Genomic DNA, 23,886 nt, shown 5'->3' with positions numbered 1-23,886 from the left:
TTTTCCAAGTCAAGTTGTTGTCCTTTCATTCTTAGTTGTGGAGGGTGCCGTTAAGCTTCAAGTTGTTGTCCTTTCAATCTTAGTTGTGGAGGGCGCAGCTCAGCCCCAGGTCCGGTTGCCGTTGCCAGTTGCAGGGGGCGCAGCCCACCATCTCTTGTAGGAGTCCAACCGGCAACCTTGTGGTTGAGAGGATGCTCTCCAAGCAACTGAGCCATCTGGGAGCTCAGCAGCAGCTCAGCTCAAGGTGCCATGTTCAATCTTAGTTGCAGGGGGCACTGCCTACAATCCCTTGTGGGATTCGAGGAATCGAACCGGCAGCCTTGTGGTTGAGAGCCCACTGGCCCATGTGGGAATCGAACCGGCAGCCTTCAGAGTTAGGAGTATGGAGCTCCAACCGCCTGAGCCACTTGGCCGGCCCTGTTTTCTTTTTCTGATTTATCTTTGCAGTGAATTATGGCTGGTTTCAAAACATTCCATTAAAATATCCTAATAAGACACATAAATTGTTAAGCCATTACAAATACATTCAAATTTAGTTTGTCTGCATTCTAAGAACTCTTAACAATTTTAAGGATAGTGATTAAAATTCAAACAGATTTGTACTGATGGCTCTTTTCACTGCTTTGCTAGTCTAGAAGTAAATAAAAAAGAGAAGCTTTTCAAAGAGGTATTCATTTGTAACTTTAACTTTGTTTATGACTTTTTATTAATTAACTCAGTAATACACTAAATACTGAATGTAACCCATACCTCTGTAATTACCATGGACATTTAAATATTATTGAGTGGTGGCCTGCCTAAGACTGTTTTACGTTATGTTAAGAAAGTTAGGAAACAACCAAAGTATTCTTTGGTAGATGATTGAGTAAAGAAGATGTGGTAAGTGTACGCAATGGAATACTATTCTGCCATAAGAAAAGATGAAATAGTGCCTTTTGCAACAACATGGATGGATCTTGAGATTACCATGCTAAGTGAAATAAGTCAGACAGAAAAAATCCATAACAGTATGATTTCACTGATATGTGGTATATAAAACTGAGAACAACAAAAGAACAAGACAAACAAATGAAGAAACAAAAACTCGTGCTCGCTTCGGCAGCACATATACAAATGAAGAAACAAAAACTCATAAAAGAGACAATAGTTTAGTGGTTACCAGAGGGTAGGGGGTGAGGGGGATGGTAGATGAGGATAAAATGGATCAAATATGGTGGTGGAAGGAGAACTGACCCTGGGTGGTGAACACACAGTGTGATATATAGATGATGTATTACAGAATTGTACACCTGAAACCTATGTAACTTTACTAACAATTGTCATCCCAACAAACTTTAATTAAAAAAATAAAAGAAAGTTAGGTATCAATAAGGTCATATCTGCAGGAATTTTCAAGTTATTCATTTTTATTGAAGGAATAAGGCTCTCTAAAGGTAGGTTACTTAAGATGTTCCAAGAGTTGACTATAGTTTACAACATATATTAAGCAAAAATATGTAGGAAGCAATTACAAACTATTCACAGACAGTGTACTTGAACTTTTTCAGTAGATCCTGAAATGCGGCGGATGCTGCGGAGGTCGGCGCCATGACCTTATACCGGATGTCCCGGTTTCTCGGTCGCGTTCCGGCCACAGCGTGGAGAGCGGCAAGATCACCCCTTTTGTGTCATTCTTTGAGGAAAACAAGTTCCTCTCAAGGTGGAAATCTGAACCTATCAAACAATCTCTTAAGAAGCCAAAGTTACCACAAGGTCGTTTTGATACACCAGAAGATACCGATTTAGAGAAAGACGTACTGACAAAATTTCCAGACGATGTTAATCCTGTTACCAAAGAGAGAGGTGGACCCAGGGGCCCAGAACCTACCCGATATGGAGATTGGGAACGAAAAGGACGCTGTATTGATTTTTAATCTACGTGTTCATTAACTTCAGTATCTTTTTCTGAATACATACATCTGAATTAACTTATTTCTGATTACTTTTCTGTATATCCTTTGATCATCTAATTTCTATAATGTGTTTAAAAGTACATATGGCTTCGGAAGAAAATATGCTGTTGTAAATTAGGAAAAGGAAAATATTTCTGCATTGTCACATTGGTTTTAATTTAAATGTATTGGGGTATACACGTGATGATTATACCTGCAGACTTTTCTTTCATCATGTTTTAGTTTAAATTAATTACTTATAAAATGCAAATATACATAAAGCAACTTTTGTTAATAATTATGTTGCCATGTGCTAGGTAATATTGGCTTTTTAAATGTGAGGTAACTAGTGCATTATATTTCAGAAGGCCATAGTAACAACATAAAATATTTTACTTGGAGCCAGATTACTTGAGTACAAATCCTGGCTCTACTACTTTCTGGCTTTATGACCTTATGTTAAGTTCTTTTACTTCTCCGTGCTTAAGTATCCTTATGTGTAAATTGGAGATAATATGAGTTCCAGCTCACAGGGCAGTTGACAAGATTCAGGGAATAAGTACATGTAAACCACTTGTAATAGCTCTCACCTCACATAGCTCTCACCTCAGTAAGTGTCATCTGTCCTTCAATCATGACTGTGTTTTTCTGAGTCTCTAGGCTGGCTTCCTAGGGGGAAAGATTAAGAAACTGAAATTTTAAATACTTGAATTGAAATTGTTTCATATGACTATAATAACATTAAAAACTCATTAGTTGGAATATTAGTGATTATTTGTATAGATGAACTGAGCTGAAATATACATTAGTTTGTAAAACATAAAAATTCAGGCACAGAGGGCAAATAAGAGAAAAGCAGGGCATAGAATTCACCAGCTTAGTCAGTTTTGATGACTCAATAGTTTCTGCCCTATGGCCTTTGGATAACGAACTGGGTCAGGAAAAGTCAAGTCCAGTTTACAGATCTGGAAAGATGGGAACTGCTGGACCTCCCTTAAGGCGTCCTTTGCTGTCCTATGACCTCACTCAGTCACAGAGATTGGGCCTTTAGCCCCCAGGCTATACTTAAATTACTTAGAAAGAAAGGGTTTGCAAAGTCTGTAGGAGACAATGCAGTGGGCGGATAATTGTGATGTGAATAATAAGTGCAATGAGAACATTCTAGGGAGATTTATTTAAGACAATAAACTTTTTACAAAGTATATTCTCCCAAGAAACAAAGTAGCTAGTGCAGAAATTGGGACTAGTCCTTCAGTCTTTATACCAGTCTCTCTAAGTCAACATTGTTCTTTTAATTGCAGTTACTGTGTATCCTCCTAAGGAATAACCACATTCCTAAAAAACTATGCTACAATTTAGTCAACCTCCAATTAGCCCAGATTAGTGAAGGTTTTTACTACGTTAACATTTCAGAAATACTGTGTTAAATTATTTTATATTGTATAGTTTTGCTTGGGTTCCACACTAATCATCATGATTTGTGACAGAGAAAAGACAACTTACAGACTTCAAAAACTAATATAAAATATGTAACAACTGAAATGCATGGTTATTGAAGTTGGATTTAAGGATCTAAGTGGGAAAAGAAGAGGAAAGAGGTTTTTGGTTACTATTTATTCATAAAGAATGCAAAAATAAAATTAGAGATTTGGCAGTCCTTAAAAAAATATACCTTTTCCCACCTGTGTTGTTTTTCAAGTTTCTCGGCAATATACATAGGAGTGGATTTTTTTTGTTTTTGTTTTGTTTTGTTTTTGCTTATTCTGTGCGGTACATTTTATGGTTCTTATATCTGTATACTCCTGTCTTTTATAAATTCTGGAAAATTCCAAGCTGTAATCTCTTTGAACATTATATATCCTGCATTCTTTTTTGGAATCTTCTTAGACATGTTAGGTCTTAAATTCTTTTTCCTACTTTCTTTCTTACTCTCTTTGTACCTCATTCTTGGAAATTGCCTTATATCCATCTTCCTTTTTATTTCAGGTCTATTCTCACTTTTCTGTATCTAATCTGTTGTTTAACTCATCAACTGATTTTTTAAAATTTATTTTTTTATTTCTTAAAGTTTTATTTTAAATCTGCACAGTTATTTTTTTGTATCTTGTTTATTGATAATTTTTTAGTATTATCAATAATTTACTTATTTTGTGTTTTTTATCTGATCTTCTAAAGTATGAAGTTCCTGGAGGTCCAAGTTTATTGCTGTTTTGCTGTTACTCATGGTGACTTGTTTTCTTGTGTGTTTGGTTATAGTGAGTTTATATAATTTATTGAATTCATCATATAGAATCATGAAAATCTAAATTGGGATTGTTGGGATAACTGCTTCTTATAATAACCAGGGGTGCTATAACTGTGGGGCTGCTTTAGCCCCATTCATAAACTCAAGTTAGTTATTGGAGTCTCAAATTTCGCTCTTTCACTATGGGGCAGGATCCACATTCTGCCTCCCGGCATCGGTGTTACTATTGGCTTTTAACTCCAATAGAAACTCCACTTCAGAATTTAGTAACCCCTCACAATTCAGATTTCATATCACTGTATCTATTTTGGCTCTTAGAAATTTCCTTCACTTTATTGAATAACCCACAAAACTTTAAAAAATACATGCTTGTTGTATTTTATCTGGGATATCATTATAATGTAGAGGAAAGCCCTTTAAGTACAGTGTAGAGTCCAACTTTTTGTTGGAAGTAGATCTTTCATGTATTAATTTTTTCATAATAATTTTTGAATGGTATAGTACATTCCAAAAATAAATTTATTTTGATTGTGAATGTATTAAATTTATGAATTAATAAAGGGAGAAGTTGCATTTTTCTATGCTTATATAGATACTTTTTCTATTTAATTGGTTTACTTTATGTCCATCAGGTTTATGCTTTTCAATATAAGTCTCACATATTTCTTATCAAATTCATAACTAGACATTGTTTGGATTGGTTTTTTGGTGGTGGTTATCATCATAATGGTTTCATTATGATACATAGTAAAACCTCATTTTTGCATGTTTATTTTCTAACCAACTACCTTAGTAAAGTTTCTCATGTTTCTTCCTTTCTAAATTAGTGCCTTTTACTTTGTATTTTTATCTCTATGCATTGGTTATGCCTATTACAAACCTACATGTTTTTATACCAAAACCTTCCAAGACATAGGATATGTATATCTATCTACCCTGTTTCCCCGAAAATAAGACCTAGCTGGACAATCAGCTCTAATGCATCTTTTGGAGCAAAAATCAATATAAGACCCAGTATTATATTATATTATACTACATTATATTACATTACATTTCATTACATTATATTATATTATAGACCCGGTTTTACATTATAGTAAAATAAGACCGGGTCTTATATTAGTCCGGCTAAGGTCTTCTTTTCAGGGAAACATGGTATGTAGCACATACTGAAACTGGAAATAAAACAATTGACTACAGTTATCCATGAGCAGATGTTTTAGTTCTTCAGAAACTATTGGAAGGGTATGGTATGCCAACAATAAATTAGTTTTAGATTTGTTTTATTTTTGGACCCAGATTCGAAATGATTAAATTAGTTGCATCTTGAATTTGAGCTCTAGAGAGACTCATGGGTTGGAATCTCAAAAGGGTATGCTTAGCCCTCCTCAAAAATGTACCATATCAAATGATTTTAATATTTTCACTAAATGTCTATATTTCTTTCAGGTACAGAAAGAGGTGGTTTAGTCTTCAAGAGCACTATTAAATGACCTTGTGTATTTCTTTTCTCCAGAGTAACATAGTGTTCCTTAACCTCTACTCTTAATTCCCATTTCCCAACCCCTTCATCATTTTTATTATTATCCTGGAAGCTTTCTCTAAAAGCCCTGTTTTTCTGAGGTTATAACACTTATTGTTGGTTCACAATCAGTGTAATAAGTATCTACCCAGTATAGAGAGGAATAATTACAAATATTTGCCATTTGTTATCGTCCATTTCTGGATGCTAAGATTTTATTTGCATTTTTAACAGTTTTACTTAGACTTATTTTCTGGTTGTGATACTTTGTTCTTTAAGTCTTTTCTAGTCATACTTGCACATAGCCTGCTTTCTTTTTCTTTTTTTTTAAGGCATTTTATTTTTATTTCGTTATTTTTTAGAACTCAGATTCTTGTTTTTAAGTGCTATTTTTTTCTTTTTTTAATATTAGTTTCAGGTTCACAAAACAACATAATGATTAGACATTTATACCCGTTACAGAATGATAATGCCCCTTCCAGTCTACTATGCCTCTGACATCGTATATAGCTGTTACAATACCATTGACTACATTCTCTATGCTGTACTTTATAACCTATGACTATATATATTTAATTATAGTTGACATTCAGTATTATTCTACATCACATTCAAGTGTACAACACAGTGGTCAGGCATCTACACGATCTATGAAGTGATCTCCCTGATAACTCTGGTACCCATCTGGCACCCTACATAAGCTATACAACATTATTGATTATATTCTCCATACTATATTTCATATCTCCATGACTATTTTGTGCCTGCCAATTTGTACTTTTTAATCCCTTCACCTTCTCCCTCATCCCCCAATTCCCCTCCCATCTAGCAATCATCAGTTTTTTCTCTGTATCTCTGTGTCTGTTTTGTTTTCTCGTTTATTCTGATCTTTAGATTCCACATATAAGTGAGATCATTTGGTATTTGTCTTTCTCAGTCTGACTTATTTCACTTAGCATTATATTCTCTAGGTCCATCAGTGCTGTTGCAAATGGTAAGATTTCATTATTTTTTTTTATGGCACAGTAATACACCATTGTATAAATGTACCACAATTTATTTCTCCAGTCGTCTATTGATGGGCATTTCGGTTGTTTCCATATCTTGGCTTTTGTGAATAGCACTGAAATAAACATAGGGGTGCACATATGTTTTCAAATTAGTGTTTTGGATTTCTTTGGATAAATACCCACAAGTGGAATTATTGGGTCCTAAGGTCTATTTTTAATTTTTTGAAGAACCTCCATACTATTTTCCATAGTGCAAACTGATTGCACCGATTTGCAGTCCCACCAACAGTACACAAGAGTTCCCTTTTTTCCACATCCTCACCAACGCTTGTTGTTTGTTAATTAATTGATAATAGCCATTCTAACAGGAGTGAGGTGTTACCTTGTGGTTTTTATTTGCATTTCTCTGACGATCAGTGATATTGAGCATCTTTTCATATGTCTATTGGCCATCTGTGTATCTTCTTTAGAGAAATGTCTCTTCATATCCTCTGCCCATTTTTAAATTGGATTGTTTGTTTTTTTGGTGTTGAGTTGTATGAGTTTCTTTTATAAATTTTGGATGGTAACCCCTTATCAGACGTATCATTGGCAAATATCTTCTTCCATTCAGTAGGATGTAATTTAGTTTTGTTGCTGGTTTCCTTTGCTGTGAAAAAACTTTTTACTTTGATGTAGTCCTATTTATTTATTTTTTCTTTTGCGTCCCTTGCCCAAGGGGATATATCAGTAAAACTATTACTAAACCTAATATCTGTGAGTTTACATGCTATATTTTCTTCTAGGAGTTTTATAGTTTTGGGTCTTACATTTAAGTCTTCAATCCATTTTGATTTTATTCTTGTATATGGTGTAAGAAGGTCGTCCAGTTTCATTTTTTTGCATGTATCTGCCCAGTTTTCCCAGCACCATTTATTAAATAGACTGTCTTTACCCCAATGGTAATTCTTGCTTCCTTTGTCATAGGTTGAATGACCATATAGGTGTGGGTTTATTTCTGTGCTGTCTATTCTGTTCCATTGATCGATGTGTCTGTTTTTATGCCAATACCATGCTGTTTTAATTACTATAGCCTTGTAGTATAATTTGATATCAGATAGCGTGATACCTCCCGGTTTGTTCTTATTTCTCAGGATTGCTGTGGCTATTTGGGATTTTTTTATGGTTTCATATAAATTTTTAGGATTATTTGTTCTAGTTCTGTAAAAAATGTCATTGGTATGTTGATAGGGATTGTATTGAATTTATATATTGTTTTGGATAGTATAGACATTTTAACTATATTCTTCCTACCCATAAGCATGGCATATGTTTCCATTTATTTGTATCTAATTTCACTCTTCAGTGTCTTATAATTTTCTGAGTACAGGTCTTTTACTTCCTTGGTTAAATTTATTCCTAAGTATTTTTTTTCCATGCAATTGTAAATGAGATTGGTTTCTTAATTTCTCTTTCTGGTACTTTGTTATTGGTGTATAAAAATGCAACCAATTTCTGAATATTAATTTTGTATCCTGCTACTTTCCTAAATTCATTTGTCAGTTCTAATAGTTTTTTGGTGGAATCTTTGTGTTCTCTATATATACTACTATCACATCATCAGCAAATAATGACAATTTTACTTCCTCTCTTCCAATTTGGATGCCTTTTATTTCTTTTTCTGATCCGATTGCTGTGACTAGAACTTCCAGTACTATGTTGCATGAAAGTGGGCATCTTTATCCTTATCTTGTTCCTGATCTTTTTTTTGTTTTGTTCCTGATCTTAAGGGGAATGCTTTCAGCTTTTCCCCATTGAGTATGATGTTAACTGTGGGTTTGTCATAGGGCTTTTTATTATGTTGAGATATGTTCCCTCTATTCTCACTTTGCTGAGTTTTTATCATAAATGGATGCTGGATTTTGTCAAATGCTTTTTCTGGGTCTATTGATATTACCATGTGATTTTTATTTTTCATTTTGTTTATGTGATGTGTGTTCCATGTGCATATGAAAAGAATGTACCATATAATGTGCTCCTGTGTATAATGCACACCCACGTTTTTGGCCCAAACTTTCAAGGAAAGAAAATCTTCCATTTTAACTTTTTTAATTCAAAATTTTTTTTGTTTACATTTAGGTACTTGTTGTTTGTATTGTAAAGGAATTTTAGCATTTATCTTTTTAAATATGTTATGATAGAAGAAATTTTATGTAAAAATAATTACAAAACACAAGAACAGATACAAGGTACAGGACATTTTATGTACTGGTAGCAAATTTGCGATATTTACACGTCATAGAAGGCCAAGAACTCTTCGTCGTTGCAAGTTTGTCGTAAGTTCAGCAAAACCGATTGTTGTATTCCAGGGTATTATTTTGCATACGGATATCATTATTGATTTCTGGAGTTACACATTTAACTCATAAGCATAAGTAAAATAATTAAAAACATTTATATAGATATGGAATTAGTATTATCCATATATAATGCACATCTTTATTTTTCCCTCACAAATTTGGGCAAAAAAGTGCACATTATACATGGCAAAATACAGTATATTATGCTGCTTTGGGGTGAAATGTTCTAAAAATATCAATTAAATTCATCTTGTCTAATGTGTCATTTAAGGTTGCTGTTTCCATGTTGATTTTCTGTCTGGAGGATCTGTCCATTTGTGTCAGTGGAGTGTTAAAGTCCCCTAGTATGATTGTGTTACTGTTGATCTCTGCCTTTATGTCTGTCAGTATTGGTTTTATATATTTAGGTGCTCCTATACTGGGTGCATAGATATTTACTAGAGTTATGTCCTCTTGTTGGATGGATCCCTTTATCATTATGTAATGTCCTTTTTTGTCTTTTACTATAGTCTTCATTTTAAAGTCTGTTTTGTTCAGTATAAGTATTGCTACACCAGCTGTTTTCTCATTTCTATTTGCATGAAATATATTTTTCCATCCCTTTACTTTCAGTCTGTGTGTGTCTTTCGATCTGAGGAAGGTCTTTTGTAGAAAGCATATGTTTGGGTCTTGTTTTCTATCCACTCAGCTACCCTATTTTTTTGATTGAGGCATTTAATCCATTTATATTTAAAGTGATTATTGACACGTACATAGTTATTGCCATTTTATTATTCATATTTTGGGTCTTCATTACTTTGTTTGTTTTCTTTTCTCTTTTGCTTGAAGAAGTCCTTTTAACATTCCCTGTAATACTGGCTTTGTGGTAATGAATTCCTTTAGTTTTTTCTTATCTAAGGAAACTCTTTATCTCTCCTTCGATTTTAAATCATAGCCTTTTTGAGTAGAGCAGTCTTGGTTGTAAGCCCTTCTTTTTCATCATTTTGAATATTTCCTGCCATTCCCTTCTGGCCTGAAAAGTTTCTGTAGAAAATTCAGCTGATAGTCTTATGGGAGCTCCCTGTGAGTAACTAGTTGTCTTTCTCTTGTTTTAGGATTCTCTCATTGTCTTTAACTTTTGCCATTTTAACTATGATGTGTCTTGGTGTGGGCCTGTTTGGGTTCATCTTGTTTGGGACTCTATGCACTTCCTGGGCTTGTATGTCAATTTCATTCGCCAGGTTCAGGTTAGGGAAATTTTCGGTCATTATTTCCTCAAATAGGTTCTCGATCCCTTGCTCCCCGTTTTCTCCTGGTATTCCTATGAAGTGAATGTTATTGTGCTTGACATTGTCCTATAGGTCCCTTAAACTATATTGATTTTTTGTTCTTTTTTCTTTTTTTTTCTATTTCCATTTTCGTTTTTTTTCCTTTTGTTGTTCCATTTGTGTGTTTTCTGCTACCTTGTCTTCTAAACTACTGATTTGATCCTCTGTTTCATCTAATCTGCTGGTGATTCATTCTGGTGTATTCTTCATTTCAGTTATTATATTCTTTATTTCTCACTGGTCTTTTTCACAGTTTCTATGTCCCTTTTTATGCTTGCTATTTCTTGATTGAAATTCTCACTAAGTTCCTTGAGCATTCTTATAATCAGTGTTTTAAATTCTGTTTCTGGTAGGTTGGTTGCCTCCATTTCACTTAGTTCCATTTCTGGAGGTTTCTCCTGTACTTTTATTTGGGACATGTTTTTTTGTTTCCTTATTCTGGCTACTGCTCTGTGTTTGTCTATATATTTGGTAGATCTGTGTTTCTCAGTCTTTGCTGGTGGCCTTATGTAGTATTTATCCTGGGTAGTTGAATTGTGAAGTCTCCCTAATCTGTGCATGTATTCCAGTAGTGTCCTTTGTGTGTTGTGTGTGTTCCCCGGTTGTAGTTGAACCATGATTGCTTTTGGTGCATTAGTGGGTGGGATTGACTCCCAGGCTGACTGACTGTGAGGACTGTCTGTGCCCACAGTATATGAGCTGCTGTGTGTGGGCTGACTGCTAAAGCAGGTTTTGCATCTGTGGGCACTTGTGCCTATTGAGAACCCCCTTTGGGTATGCTTATTGTGGGGCTAACCAGGTAGTGCTATGATGTGATCTGAAGCTGGCCTCTGGGTGTGTTGTTCCTAGTGTCTCTTGGGCAGGGTTCCCGTGCAGGGCAATTTCAGCCTTGCCTGTTGCCAGCCTGGGGCTACCTAGTAAGAGCCTTATTGCTATATATATGGTTGGCTGCTGCCTGTGCTGGACCTGGAGGCATGTGCAGGTGGCCTAGCTATGAACTAAGGCTGGTTGCCACCAATAGTGGACTTGAGGTAGCTTAGCAAAAGGCCTAGGGCCCCCTAGGCCTATTGCCACCCACCAGCTGCCCGTAAGGCCCAGTCATTGAAAGAGGCTCCTTAGCTGCGCATGCTGTGCTGGCTGATCCAGTGTTGAGAGTGCCTTTGGCAATGCAACATTAGCTGGATGGGGTAGTGTTCAAGGTAGTCACCAGACGTGACCGGTGGTTTTTACAATGTTAATGCAGATTCAGTTCTTATGCCAGTGCCCAGTCTGTGCCTGCCTTACCCAGCGCCCTGAGAATACTGCAGCCCACCACTATCTCAGGCTCACAGATTCCCAAGAGCTGCCCCCAAGTGGCTGTGGTGCAATTTTTGGGTCACTATCTACCACCAGAATCTCCCTGGGCTGTTGATGATTGTCTGCTGCTGTAAAAAACCCTTCTGCCCACCTTGTAGGGGTGCGGCCAGCCACCCAGGTGTCCAGAGTGCCCCTGGCAATGCAGCTCTAGGTGGGTGGGGTGGGGTTCCAGGGAGCTAAGGGTTGTGGCTGGTGGTTTCTATGAGTTCAGTGTAGTTTGGGCTTCCGCACTGGTGGTAGACTCAAGACCACCCCACAAAAACGCCTGAGAATACTACAGCCAGCCACCACCTGTGTCAGGCCTGCCAAACCACTGCCTATCTACAATGAGGCACAGGTCTTGGCTTAACACCCTCCAGCAAATATTTCCCTCCGCCTGGTTTAATCCACAGCCTGTGGGGTGGGCCCAGCAGCCTATTAGTCAAGAGTTTCCTGGGCAATGTAGCACCAACTGTTTGGAGGGCGGGGACCCAGGGCGTTACCAAGGCAGTGGGCACGCGTGGATTCCACCAGACCAATGTGGTCCCAGACTTGGCCCTTTGCGGGGGCCTTAACCCTGAAAAGATGGTGCCCCCTGTAAGCCACACATATGCAGGCTCCATACAGTGTCAAAAATGTCTTCTGTTCCTCCAGTTCCCACGCCAAAGGCACTCGGTTCATACACATATGTGGGCCTCCCGAGCTGCCACCCTTTCCACCAGAGACCTGCTGAGTGCCCTTCAGCAAGTGAGTCTGTGTGTCAGCTCTCCTAGAGAGTGTCTGGGTTTCCAGCTGCCTTCCACCCCATTAGGAAGGGCATACAGAGTCCTTGCTGATTTTCACTGTCAGATGCCATGGGAACTTCTCTTCCTGGCACAGGACTCCTGGGCTGGGGAGCTTGGCATGGAGCTGGGGGTCCCTCCCTCTTCAGGGACTACCTCTACCACTGAGGTGACCCTCCCAGCATTCAACCTCTCTCTGTGGGTTTGGGGTCATCCCATTTCGCATCTCCGCCCCTCCTACCAGTCTTGATGTGGCCTCTTCTTTATATCCTTAGTTATAGTGGTTCTGTTCAACTAGTGTTCAGGTGATTCTTCAGGTTGTTTGTTATATAATTTATTTGCAATTTTAGTGTGATCCTGGGATGCAGCAGGCACAGCATTTACCTAATCTGCCATCTTGAATCCCTCCTCAATTGTCTCATTGTGGTTTTAATTTGCATTTATCTGATGATTAGTGACATTGAGCATCTTTTCATATGTCTATTGGCCGTCTGTATGTCCTTTTAGGAGAAATGTCTATTCAGGTCTTCTGCCCATCTTTTAATTGGATTGTTTGTTTTTTGGTATTGAGATGTATGAGTTTTTATAAATTTTGGATATTAACCGTTTATCAGATATGTCACTGGCGAATATCTTCTCCCATTTAGTAGGCTGTCTTTTTGTTTTGTTGATGCCATCATTTGATGTTGATGTCTTTTTGTTTTGTTTTTCTTTGCTATGCCAAAACTTTTTAGTTTGATGTAATCCCATTTGTTTATTTTTTTCTTTTGTTTCCTTTGCCTGAGGAGATAGATCAGAAAAAATACCACTAAGAGCGATGTTGGAGAGTTTACTGCCCATGTTTTCTTCTAGAAATTTTATAGTTTCCAGTCTTACATTTAAGTATTTAATCCCCTTTGAATTTATTCTTGAAAATGGTGTAAGAAGGTGGTCCAGTTTCATTGTTTTGCACATATCTGTCCAGTTTTCCCAACATCATCTATTGAATAGACTGTCTTTACCGCATTGTATATTCTTGCCTCCTTTGTCATACATTAAATGATCGTATAGGAGTGGGTTTATTTCTGGGCTCTCTATTCTGTTCCATTAATCAAGCTGTCTGTTTTTATGCCAGTACCATGCTTTTTTTTTTAACCTATTGATAATCACTTTATTCATTTTGACATTCAATATCGTTCTATATTAATTTCAGGTGTACAGCATGGTGATTAGACATTTATATAATTTACGAAGTGATAACCCTGACTAGTCTAGTACCCACCTGGCATTGCAGATATTATGCATATTATGCATATTACCATACTATTGACTATATTCTCTATGCTTTACTTTACATCCCCATGACTATTTTTTAACTACCAATTTGTACTTCTTTATCCTTTCATCTTTTTTACCTTGCCCCCCAACCCCACTCCCATCTATCACCCCGATAAATCTGACACCATACATAATAATTACAATATTATTGTATACGATGCTGTTTTGGGTTTTTTTTTAATTCGGTAATATTGGGGAACAGTGTGTCTCTCCACAGCCTATCAGCTCCAAGTCGTTGTCCCTCAATCCAGTTGTGGAGGGCGCAGCTCAGCTCCAAGTCCAGTTGCTGTTTTTTTTCAATCTTAGTTGCAGGGGGTTAGCCCACCAACCCATGTGGGAATTGAACTGGCAACCTTGCTGTTGAGAGCTCACACTCTAACCAACTGAGCCATCCGGCCGCCCCTCCGGCAGCTCAGCGGCAGCTTGTTGCCTTCAATCTAGTTGTGGAGGGTGCAGTTCACTGGCCCATGTGGGAATCAAACTGGCAATGCTGCTTGTTGAGATCTCGCGCTCTCACCAACTGAGCCACCCAGCCACCCCATACCATGCTGTTTTGATTATGATAGCCTTGCAGTAGAGTTTGATATCAAGTAGTGTGAAACCTTCAATTTTGTTCTTCTTTCTCAAGATTGCTGTGGCTATTCTGGGTTTTTTGTGGTTCTATATAAATTTGAAAATTATTTGTTCTAGTTCTGTGAAAAATGCCTTTGGTATTTCAATAAGGATTGCACTGAATCTGTAGATTGTTTTGGGTATTATGGACTTTTTAATGATGTTAATTTTTTCTATCCATGAGCACAGTATTTGTATCTTCTTTAATCTTTCTTCAGTGTCTTATAGTTTTCGAGTACAAGTCTTTTGCCTCCTTGGTTAAATTTATTCTTAGGAATTTTATTTATTTTTTTGATACAATTGTAAATGGGGTTGTTTTCTTAATTGGAAGGATATTTTTTAAAAAAGAGAACATGTGATTTTACACTGGAGAGTCTTGACAAACACTTTCTCAAGCCAGGTTACCCAGGATAGCATCAACAGTGATAGGTCATATTGATAGTAGTTATATTGATATCATTTGATGAGAATGGCATTTTACCTCTATAGGCTTCCTCCCCAAAACCCATAACCCAATATATTTATGAGGAGGACATTAGGCACATTCCACAAAATACCTATCCAATGCTCTTCAAAACTGTCAAGGTCATAAGCAACAAACAAAGTCTGAGAAACTGTCACAACCAAGAGGAGCTTAAGGAGACATGACTACTAAATATAATGTGGTATCCTGGATGAGATCCAGGAACCCAAAGGGGACATTACGGAAAAATGGAGGAAATCTGTGTAAACTGTGGACTCTACTTAATAATAATTTATTAATATTGACTTATTATTGTGACAAATGTATCATACTAACAGTGTAAGATGTTAACAATAGGGAAACTGGGTGTGGGATCTATCTCTCTGTACCATCTTTGTAATAGTTCTGTACATCTAAAACTGTTATAAAATAAAAAGTTTATTTAATAAAATAAAACTTTTAAAGCTGGTATGTTTGATATTTAAATCACTGTCTTTAGATAAACACTGATAGTTTCCCAATCATTTCTGAGAAAAATAAGAAGTGATGGCTAAGTAAAATAATCAGGATTTTAAAAGATCTCCACAGACTGGAATGATAGACTGATCTCCAATAAGATATAGTTTTATCAGATTAAATGATTTGTGAATTTATGTCCAAAAAATCAATTGTATGAGCAAATTATGTTTGTTAGCTACAGCGTATGTGAAAAAAAACCTTAGAGATCTCATTTCATGATAAACTTGATGTGAGTCTGTAAGTTTTTGCTGTCTAAAAAAGTCAGTATTCATCTAAAGTCAATATTAACAGTATTTAGAATGAAATAATGTTGTTACTTAGTTGTGGTTAAAATATAGAGTTTGGTTTCAGAATGGTGCACTTTGAAAGATACAAGACAGTTTGGAACATGTCCAGAAGTGAAAAAGTAGAAATGTGAGAAAACTCCACTGTGTACATGAAGAAATTTTGAAGGAAATGGAATGTTTAGCCTGCATGAGGGGAAATTAGAACATAATCAATTTCTTCATATATTTGAAGAGAAGCAGTATAAAAGAAAAACGATTATTTATGTGACTTTAGAAGATAGGATAGGAGTAGGATAAAAGCTTGAAGGAGGTATGTAGATTTCAGAAAAATACTTAATTTCTGATAATAAAATTGTCCACCTCAGTATGAGTTCCCCGTCACTAGAGGTGTTCAAGTAAAATCTCTATGATCATTTGTTGAAGATCTTCATGAGGAATTCAAGTGTTTATAGGGAGTTTTAGTAGAATGCAGTTAATGCCTTTAGACTTTATAGTCTTTAACATGTCATTCAATTAAAAAATTTCAAAACACATTATTATTTCCCGTGTCAAAAACCAAACTCTACACACTAAATACAGCAAAGCAGAAAGATTAGATTATTGCACAGTTTTTGATCTGCAAGCTGGGAAACTAATGGTTATGGGAGTAATGAGTTTCGAGTTGCTGACGGACTAAGGGATTTGTATAGGATAAATCCAGAAGTTATTTGGCTTTTTCAGCTGATTGGTTACCTAGTGGTTTTCTTATTTGAATCAGGGTAGCTATATCAGGGGAACAAGGAAGTCCAGAGATTAACAGACTTGGCATTTGGGGATTGACAGGGATCCGCTGCTGATTTTTAGGAAGAACTATAAATTCTTTTAAGGTTAGGTTAAGTTTCCTTTATGTGCCTGCATTGACCATCTCCATTTTGTTCTTGATATAGTGATTCCATTTTAGCTTGGTTCTACACATGATATGAGTTAATATTCTGAAGACTTAACATTAGGCATTGGAGAAGCAGCATAGCATACAGTAAATACGTATAATCGTAGTCTTTGGAGTTGTGGTTTGGGTTCAGGTTTGGTTCTGCCACTTACTAGTTTTGTGACCTTCGGCAAGTTACTTAACTTCAATATGTCAGAGGTTTTACCCAGCCAAAAGCAATGTGTTTTCTCAGTTATAAAATGAAGAATAATAATACCTATTTTATGAAATTATTCTAAGGATTTAATGACTTTATATTTGTAAAGTGCTTAGAATAGTAATTGATAATATATAAGTGTTGTTGAAAATATTGAGGATTTTTAGTAAAAGTTTTAAGAAGCTTGAGTGTTAAGACTAAACTCTATTTTAAATGGTGCATCGAAATGTTACAATACATAGTTTTTCTTCTAATTTTGACTTTTTGGTGCTGTTTTGTTATATTTTTAAATGAGAGAATTTTTTCATGCCTCAACTTAAAAATAGTAGATCTAATAAGATCAGTAAATTAATGATCCTCTGCTTTGTAGATGCTTATACATTAAAATCTTAATTACTTTATGTTATTTTTTCCCCCACATTTACTCTACATCAAGTTTAAATTCCAAAGTGTTTCTCTCCTAGCTTATTTTAAGGCCTGTCTTTCATCACTTTCTTTTTGCTCACCCCAAATGCAACAACACCCTTGCTTAACCAGCTTAACTTATGCATCTGGAATTGCAACACAAAGGTCCCAAAACAGCACTTGAGAAACTATGATTTATACTTAATGTGTTACAGGTGGCTTCTTAGGAGAAATGCTTATTTCTTGTGTCATTAAAATGATAAATTTCTAAATCCTCAAATTGCATTTCTGTTAAAAGTTTACTGTAGTTCATTTTCTTCCAAATTTGGTTTTGCATACACATTCCCAAATAATACTTTTGACCTTATGTTTACAAGAGCAAAATTACCATTAAAGTCCTAGAAGTAAATGAATATTAACAAATTCTCTGCTATTAAAACATCATAAGTTATTTAGACTAAACTGTGCCAGATTTTATATGTTCTAGAGATTGTGTGATAAAAAAAATTACATCAGATCACTATTAAAACCAATAGCAAAGTAATGGATGAGGCAATCCCGAATATAAACTACACCAAAATAAGCGACTACTATAGATTTTAATATGTGATCTGTTACATTGATTTTTTTTTAAGAGATTTTTTTTATATAAGATTTTATTGGGGAAGGGGAACAGGACTTTATTGGGGAACAGTGTGTACTTCTAGGCCTGTTTTCCAAGTCAAGGTGTTGTCCTTTCAATCTTAGTTGTGGAGGGTGCCGTTTAGCTTCAAGTTGTTGTCCTTTCAGTCTTAGTTGTGTCGGGTGCAGCTCAGCTCCAGGTCCAGTTGCCGTTGCTAGTTTCAGGGCGCACAGCCCACCATCCCTTGCGGGAGTTGAACCGGCAACCTTGTGGTTGAGAGCCTACTGGCCCATGTGGGAATCGAACCGGCAGCCTTCGCAGTTAGGAGCATGGAGCTCTAACCGCCTGAGCCACCGGGCCGGCCCAACATTGATTTTTGAGAGATTGACTAGCAGCCAGTTTATATCTTTTGAGAATTTAATCTTCAATTTCTAATCTTAAAAAAAGGTTACAATGAAATAAATGCAATAATCATGTCTTGAAAACACATTTGACTATAACTTTGCTAAATCAATGTGATACCATTTAAAAGTTAATTTAAAAATGAATTTAGGGACCAAACACATGGTTTACAATTAAGCTTTTATATGATACTAAAAACATCTTTTGTTGATTTAAAGATAAAGAGTGTATTGTACTGCAATAATACAGCTAGGCTGTATATTAGGTATACCTGTACAGATTGTCAATGAAACTCACATTATTTTGGTACAAGATAATTAATCCTGTATAACTGTGTGTGTGATATTTTAGGAAAATACTGGTTTGTTCATTATTAAATGAAGATGATTGTTTTCAAATTTTTAAATATGATAAATTAATTTTAAAACTGCTATGAATACAGTCATTTTTATATTTTCTAATGTTGAATGTCATTGTATTTCTGATGAATGATTATATAAACAAGCTATGCTAGCCTGATTTGCCCATCTTCATTTCTCTCATGGTTACTCTTAAGGAAAGATTGTAGGTCTACTGAGGGTTGGGCTTGCCTTGGGCAAAATCATCTATCCCCTATTTAAATCATTTGGCTGCTAAAAGTGTTTCTGGGAATATGAATAACTTTCTATATTTGAATGTTTCCCTGATTAAAGTAAATTTAGTGCCATCTTTGTAGTATTCTAATCAGGAATTATGGAGTTGTATCTTTTGAGCCTGTGGACCATAGAAAACCTCTAGATCCTACTATGAAACATGTAGAAGAAACTCAATACAGTAACCTACCAATGTTTTCCCTAATTGTTCTCTTGTTCAGTCACTTATAAAAACTTTTATTGTGCTTAATTTGTCAGACTCTATGCTATGCATTCATAATACTAAAACAAGAAAACAAGAATGGTTGTTCTCAAGACTTTACAATTTAGTGAGAGAGACAAGTAACAAAAACTTATAATACAAGTTTCAAGATGCTATGATAAGGTGCTAAAAGAACATATCAAAGAGGTTCCTAATTGTGCCTGAGATTGCTTGGATGAGAAACTGATAAAACTGAAAGTAACAAATGAACAAGACAAACAAACAAAAAATCATAGACACAGACAACAATTTAATGGTTACTAAAGCGTAAGGGAGGGAGGGGGAGTGGGTGGTAGAAGAGGGTAAAGGGGGTCAAATATATGGTGATGGAAGGGGAACTGACTCTGGGTGCAATATATAGATGATGTATTATAGAATTGTACACTTGAAACCTATATAATTTTTACTAACCAATGTCACCCCAATAAATGTAATACAAAACTTTAAAAAGTTACTAGAACATTAAAAAAATACTTAAAATTTTCTGTAAATTACTAGGGAAAATTTGGGATAGGATAAGAGGATGAAAAGGATATTCCAGTCAGGGAACAGTATTTGCAAAAAGTAAAGAGTTTCAAGAGTGCGTTGTATATTATTAAAAAAAACACTACAAATTTAGGTATAACAAGTAAACAGGAGCCTATTCATAGAATGAAGAAATATTTCTGGAAAGACAAGGTCCAGGTCAAGAAGTGTCTTCGATGAAATTTTATACTTTAAAATTTTGTTTTGAATATGACACATTTTCATACAGTTTAGTGGTATCCATACAACCATTTTTCATTGAGCTATAACATACATAGAACAAATGCATTGTGTACAAGTCTATGAATTTTTAATATATAAACACCTTTTAAACTATTACCCAGATTAAGGTATAGAACATTTCCAACACTTCAGGATCTCTCATGCCCCTTCCCTATTTATAAGCACTCCTCACCCAGGAAACCACTATTCTAATGTATATTACCATGGATTTGTTTTGCCTGTTCTATTTTTAGACTCACTATAGTAGTTATGAGATTCATCTATGTTGATCCATAGAGTACTAGGTTTTTTTTCTTATTTTGTTTTTTTAAAGATTTTACTGGGGAACAGAACTTTACTGGGGAACAGTGTGTACTTCCAGGACTCTTTTTCCAAGTCAAATTGTTGTCCTTTCAGTCTTAGTTGTGGATGGCGCAGCTCAGTTCTAGGTCCAGTTACCGTTGTTAGTTGCAGAGGGCACAGCCCATCATCTCTTGCGGGATTCGAGGAGTTGAACTGGCAACCTTGTGGTTGAAAGCCCACTGGCCCATGTGGGAATCGAAACCAGCAGCCTTCGGAGTTAGGAGCACGGAGCTCCAACCACCTGAGCCACCAGGCCGGCCGTTTTTTTTTTCTTATTGCTGTGTAGTCTTTCCTATGATTTTATTACAATTGTTTATCTATCCTACTGTTCTCTAACGTTTGCATTGTTTCCATTTTTTGTTACAATAAAACAAAAGTACTATAAACATTATATATGTTGATATGTTGTTTGCATTCTCTGATAGATATATACATTCAATTCTGTTGGATGGATTCTCTTGGACTGAAAATAAATGGATGTTTAGGTTTAAGTAGGCACTACTAAAAAGTTTTCTGAAGTGATTACACCAATTTACATGCTCATCAGCAATGTATAAGAGTTCCAGTTGATCCACATCTTCATCAATACCTTAATTCTTCGTCTTTTTCATTACTAGTTATTTTGGTGGAGGCAAAGTGGTATTTCATTGTAGCTTTAAATTGCATTTCCCTGATGACAATGATGTTGATCCTTATTGGCCACTTGGATATCTTAGAAGTACTTGTTCAGTTCTTTTGTCAATTTTTAAATTAAAATTCTTCTTTTTCTTTTGTCCTATTTGTAGGAGTTCTTTGTAAACTCAGGATACCGGTCCTTTGTAAGATATATCCTGTGAATATTTTCTCTGGACTGTAACCTTCCTTTTTACTCTCTTAATGGTGTTTTTGATGAACTGAAGTTCTTAATGAGGTTCAATTTATTTATTTTCATTTTTGAGTTAGTGTTTCTTTGTGTCTTATTTAAATCTTTGCCTATATCAAGGTCATAAAGGTATTCTTCTATGTTTTCCTCAATAAACTTAATTGTTTTAGTCTTCGCATTTAGATTTATGTTTCATCTCAACTAATTCTGATGAATGGTATGAATTAGGGGTTAAGTTTCATTGTTTCTCAAACAAATAACCACTTTATCTGGCACCATTGTTTACAAAAATATCCTTCTTCCACTTAATGGCAATTACAACTTCATTGTAAATCAAGTGATGGTGTATGCATGAATCTATTTTTGGACTCTCTGTTCTGTACCAATATTGGTCAATATGTCTATTGTCTTAGTTCAGACTGCTATGACAAATTACCATAGACTGGATGGCTTAAACAACAAATATTTGTTTCTCGCAGCTCTGGAGGCTGAGAAGTCCAAGATCAAGATGCCTGCAGATCCACTGTCTGTCTGGTGAGAGCATGCTTCCTGGTTTACAGATGGTGGAAAGCAGAGAGAGGGAACAAGGTCTCCTATCTCTTCTTATAAGGGCACTAATTCCACTCATGAGGGCTCCATGCTCAAAACTTAATTATCTCCCAGAGACTCCACCTCCTAATACTATCACATTGGCCGTTAGGATTTCAGCATATGAACTTGGGGGGGGACACAAATACCTATTTTTTGCTAACACCACAGTATATTAATTACTGTACCTAAATGGTAAGTCTTCAAATCTTGTTGTACTTACTCAGGATTATCTTGGCTATCTTGAGTTCTTTACATTTTCATGTAAATTTTAGAACCAGTTTGTCAATTACCATAAAACCCAAGCATGGGATTTTTATTGGACCCCGTTTAATATATTGATACAATTATGGGGAATTGGCATGTTAATAATATTGTTTTTTTCCTCCACAAACATGGATTCTTTCTCTTTTTTTTTAATTAAAGTTTATTGGCATGACAATAGTTAGTAAAGTTACATAGGTTTCAGGTGTACAATTCTGTAATACATTATCTATATTTCACATTGTGTGTTCATCACCCAGCGTGAGTTCTTCCATCACCATATATTTGATCCTGTTTACCTTCATTACCATCCTCCTCCCCCCTTACCCTTTGGTAACCACTAAACTATTGTCCATGTCTATGAGTTTTTGTTTCTTTGTTTGTCATGTTTTTTTGTTGCTTTCAGTTTTATATCCCACATATCAGTGAAATCATATGATTCTCAACTTTTTCTGTCTGACTTATTTCACTTAGCATAATAATCTCAAGATCCATCCATGTTGTTGCAAATGGCACTATTTCATCTTTTCTTATGGTAGAGTAGTATTCCATTGTGTATATTTACCACATCTTCTTTATCCAATCATTTATCAAAGAACACTGGTTGTTTCCATGTCTTGGCTACTGTAAATAAAACTGCAGTGACATCAGAGCACATATATCTTCTTCTTTTTTTAAAAAATTAGTTTCAGGTGTACAAAACAATGTAATAATTAAACATTTATCATTTATATGCCTCACACAGTGATAACCCCCCACACCCCCCATCCACTACCCCTCTGACGTCTCATACAGTCATTACATTTTCACTGCCTCTATTCCTAACTCCACTTCTTGTAACCATATATATATATATATATATATATATGTATATATGTATATATGTATATATGTATATATATACATATATATACATATATACACATATACACACACACACACACACACACACACACACACACACACACATATATATATATATATAAAATTGTAGTTGACATTCATTATTGTTCAGCTTCAGCTTCAGGTGTACAGTGCAGTGATCAGGCATCTACATCATCCCTGAGGTGGTCTCCCTAATGAGACAAGTGTCCATTGGATACCCTACAAAATCTTTACAACGTTATTGATTACATTCCCCAAATTGACTTTCGTATCCTCGTGGCCATCTTGTGGTTACTGACTGTGCTTTCTAATCCCCTCACCTTCCCCCTTATCCCCACTCCCATCTAGCAACACTCAGTTTTTCCTCTATGTCTCTGAGACTGTTTCTGATTAGTTCATTCATTTATTCTTTTCTTTAGATTCCACATATAAATGAGATCATATGGTATTTGTCTTTCTCTGTCTGGCTTATTTCACTTAACATAATGTTCTCTAGGTCCATCCATGTTGTTGCAAATGGTAAGATTTCATTCTTCTTTATGGCTGCGTAATACTCCATTGTATAAATGTACCACAGTTTCTTAATCCAGTCGTCTACTAATGGGCATTTTGGTGGTTTCCATGTCTTGGTTATTGTGTATAGTGCTGCAATAAACATGGGGGTGCATAAATCTTTTTGAATTAGAGATTTGGATTTCTCCGGATAGATACCTAGGAGTGGAATTGCTGGATTGCTGGATCATAAGGTAGTTCCATTTTCAGATTTTTGAGATGCCTCCATACTGTTTTCCATAGTGGCTGCACCAATCTGCAATCCCACCTACAGTGCACAAGGGTTCCCTTTTCTCCACATCCTCGCCAGCACTTGTTTGTTGATTTATTGATGATAGCCATTTTGACTGGGGTGAGGTGGTATCTCATTGTGGTTTTTATTTGCATTTCTCTGATGGTTAGTGAGGTTGAGCATTTCTTCATATGTCTGTTTGCCATCTGTATGTCCTTTTTAGAAAAATGTCTCTTCATGTCCTCTGCCCATTTTTTAATTGGGTTGTTTGTTTTTT

At 35.8% G+C, this 23,886-nt stretch overlaps 1 protein-coding gene across 1 annotated transcript; it reads left to right on the top strand.

Annotated features, from left to right (window-relative positions):
• The first annotated feature begins 1,569 nt into the window (after nucleotides 1-1,569).
• Nucleotides 1,570-2,464, top strand: LOC117027267 (succinate dehydrogenase assembly factor 4, mitochondrial-like). The gene is given in 2 exon segments (XM_033114837.1): nucleotides 1,570-1,702; nucleotides 1,705-2,464. Coding segments are annotated over 2 exon segments (324 nt in total). The 5' UTR covers nucleotides 1,570-1,587; the 3' UTR covers nucleotides 1,914-2,464.
• Nucleotides 2,465-23,886: the final 21,422 nt, after the last annotated feature.

Source organism: Rhinolophus ferrumequinum, chromosome 9 (genome assembly GCF_004115265.2).
Source record: "Rhinolophus ferrumequinum isolate MPI-CBG mRhiFer1 chromosome 9, mRhiFer1_v1.p, whole genome shotgun sequence".
Classification (NCBI taxonomy): domain Eukaryota; kingdom Metazoa; phylum Chordata; class Mammalia; order Chiroptera; family Rhinolophidae; genus Rhinolophus; species Rhinolophus ferrumequinum.
The sequence above is the reverse complement of the archived record's forward strand: the minus strand, read 5'-3'. Positions and strand labels throughout refer to the sequence as shown.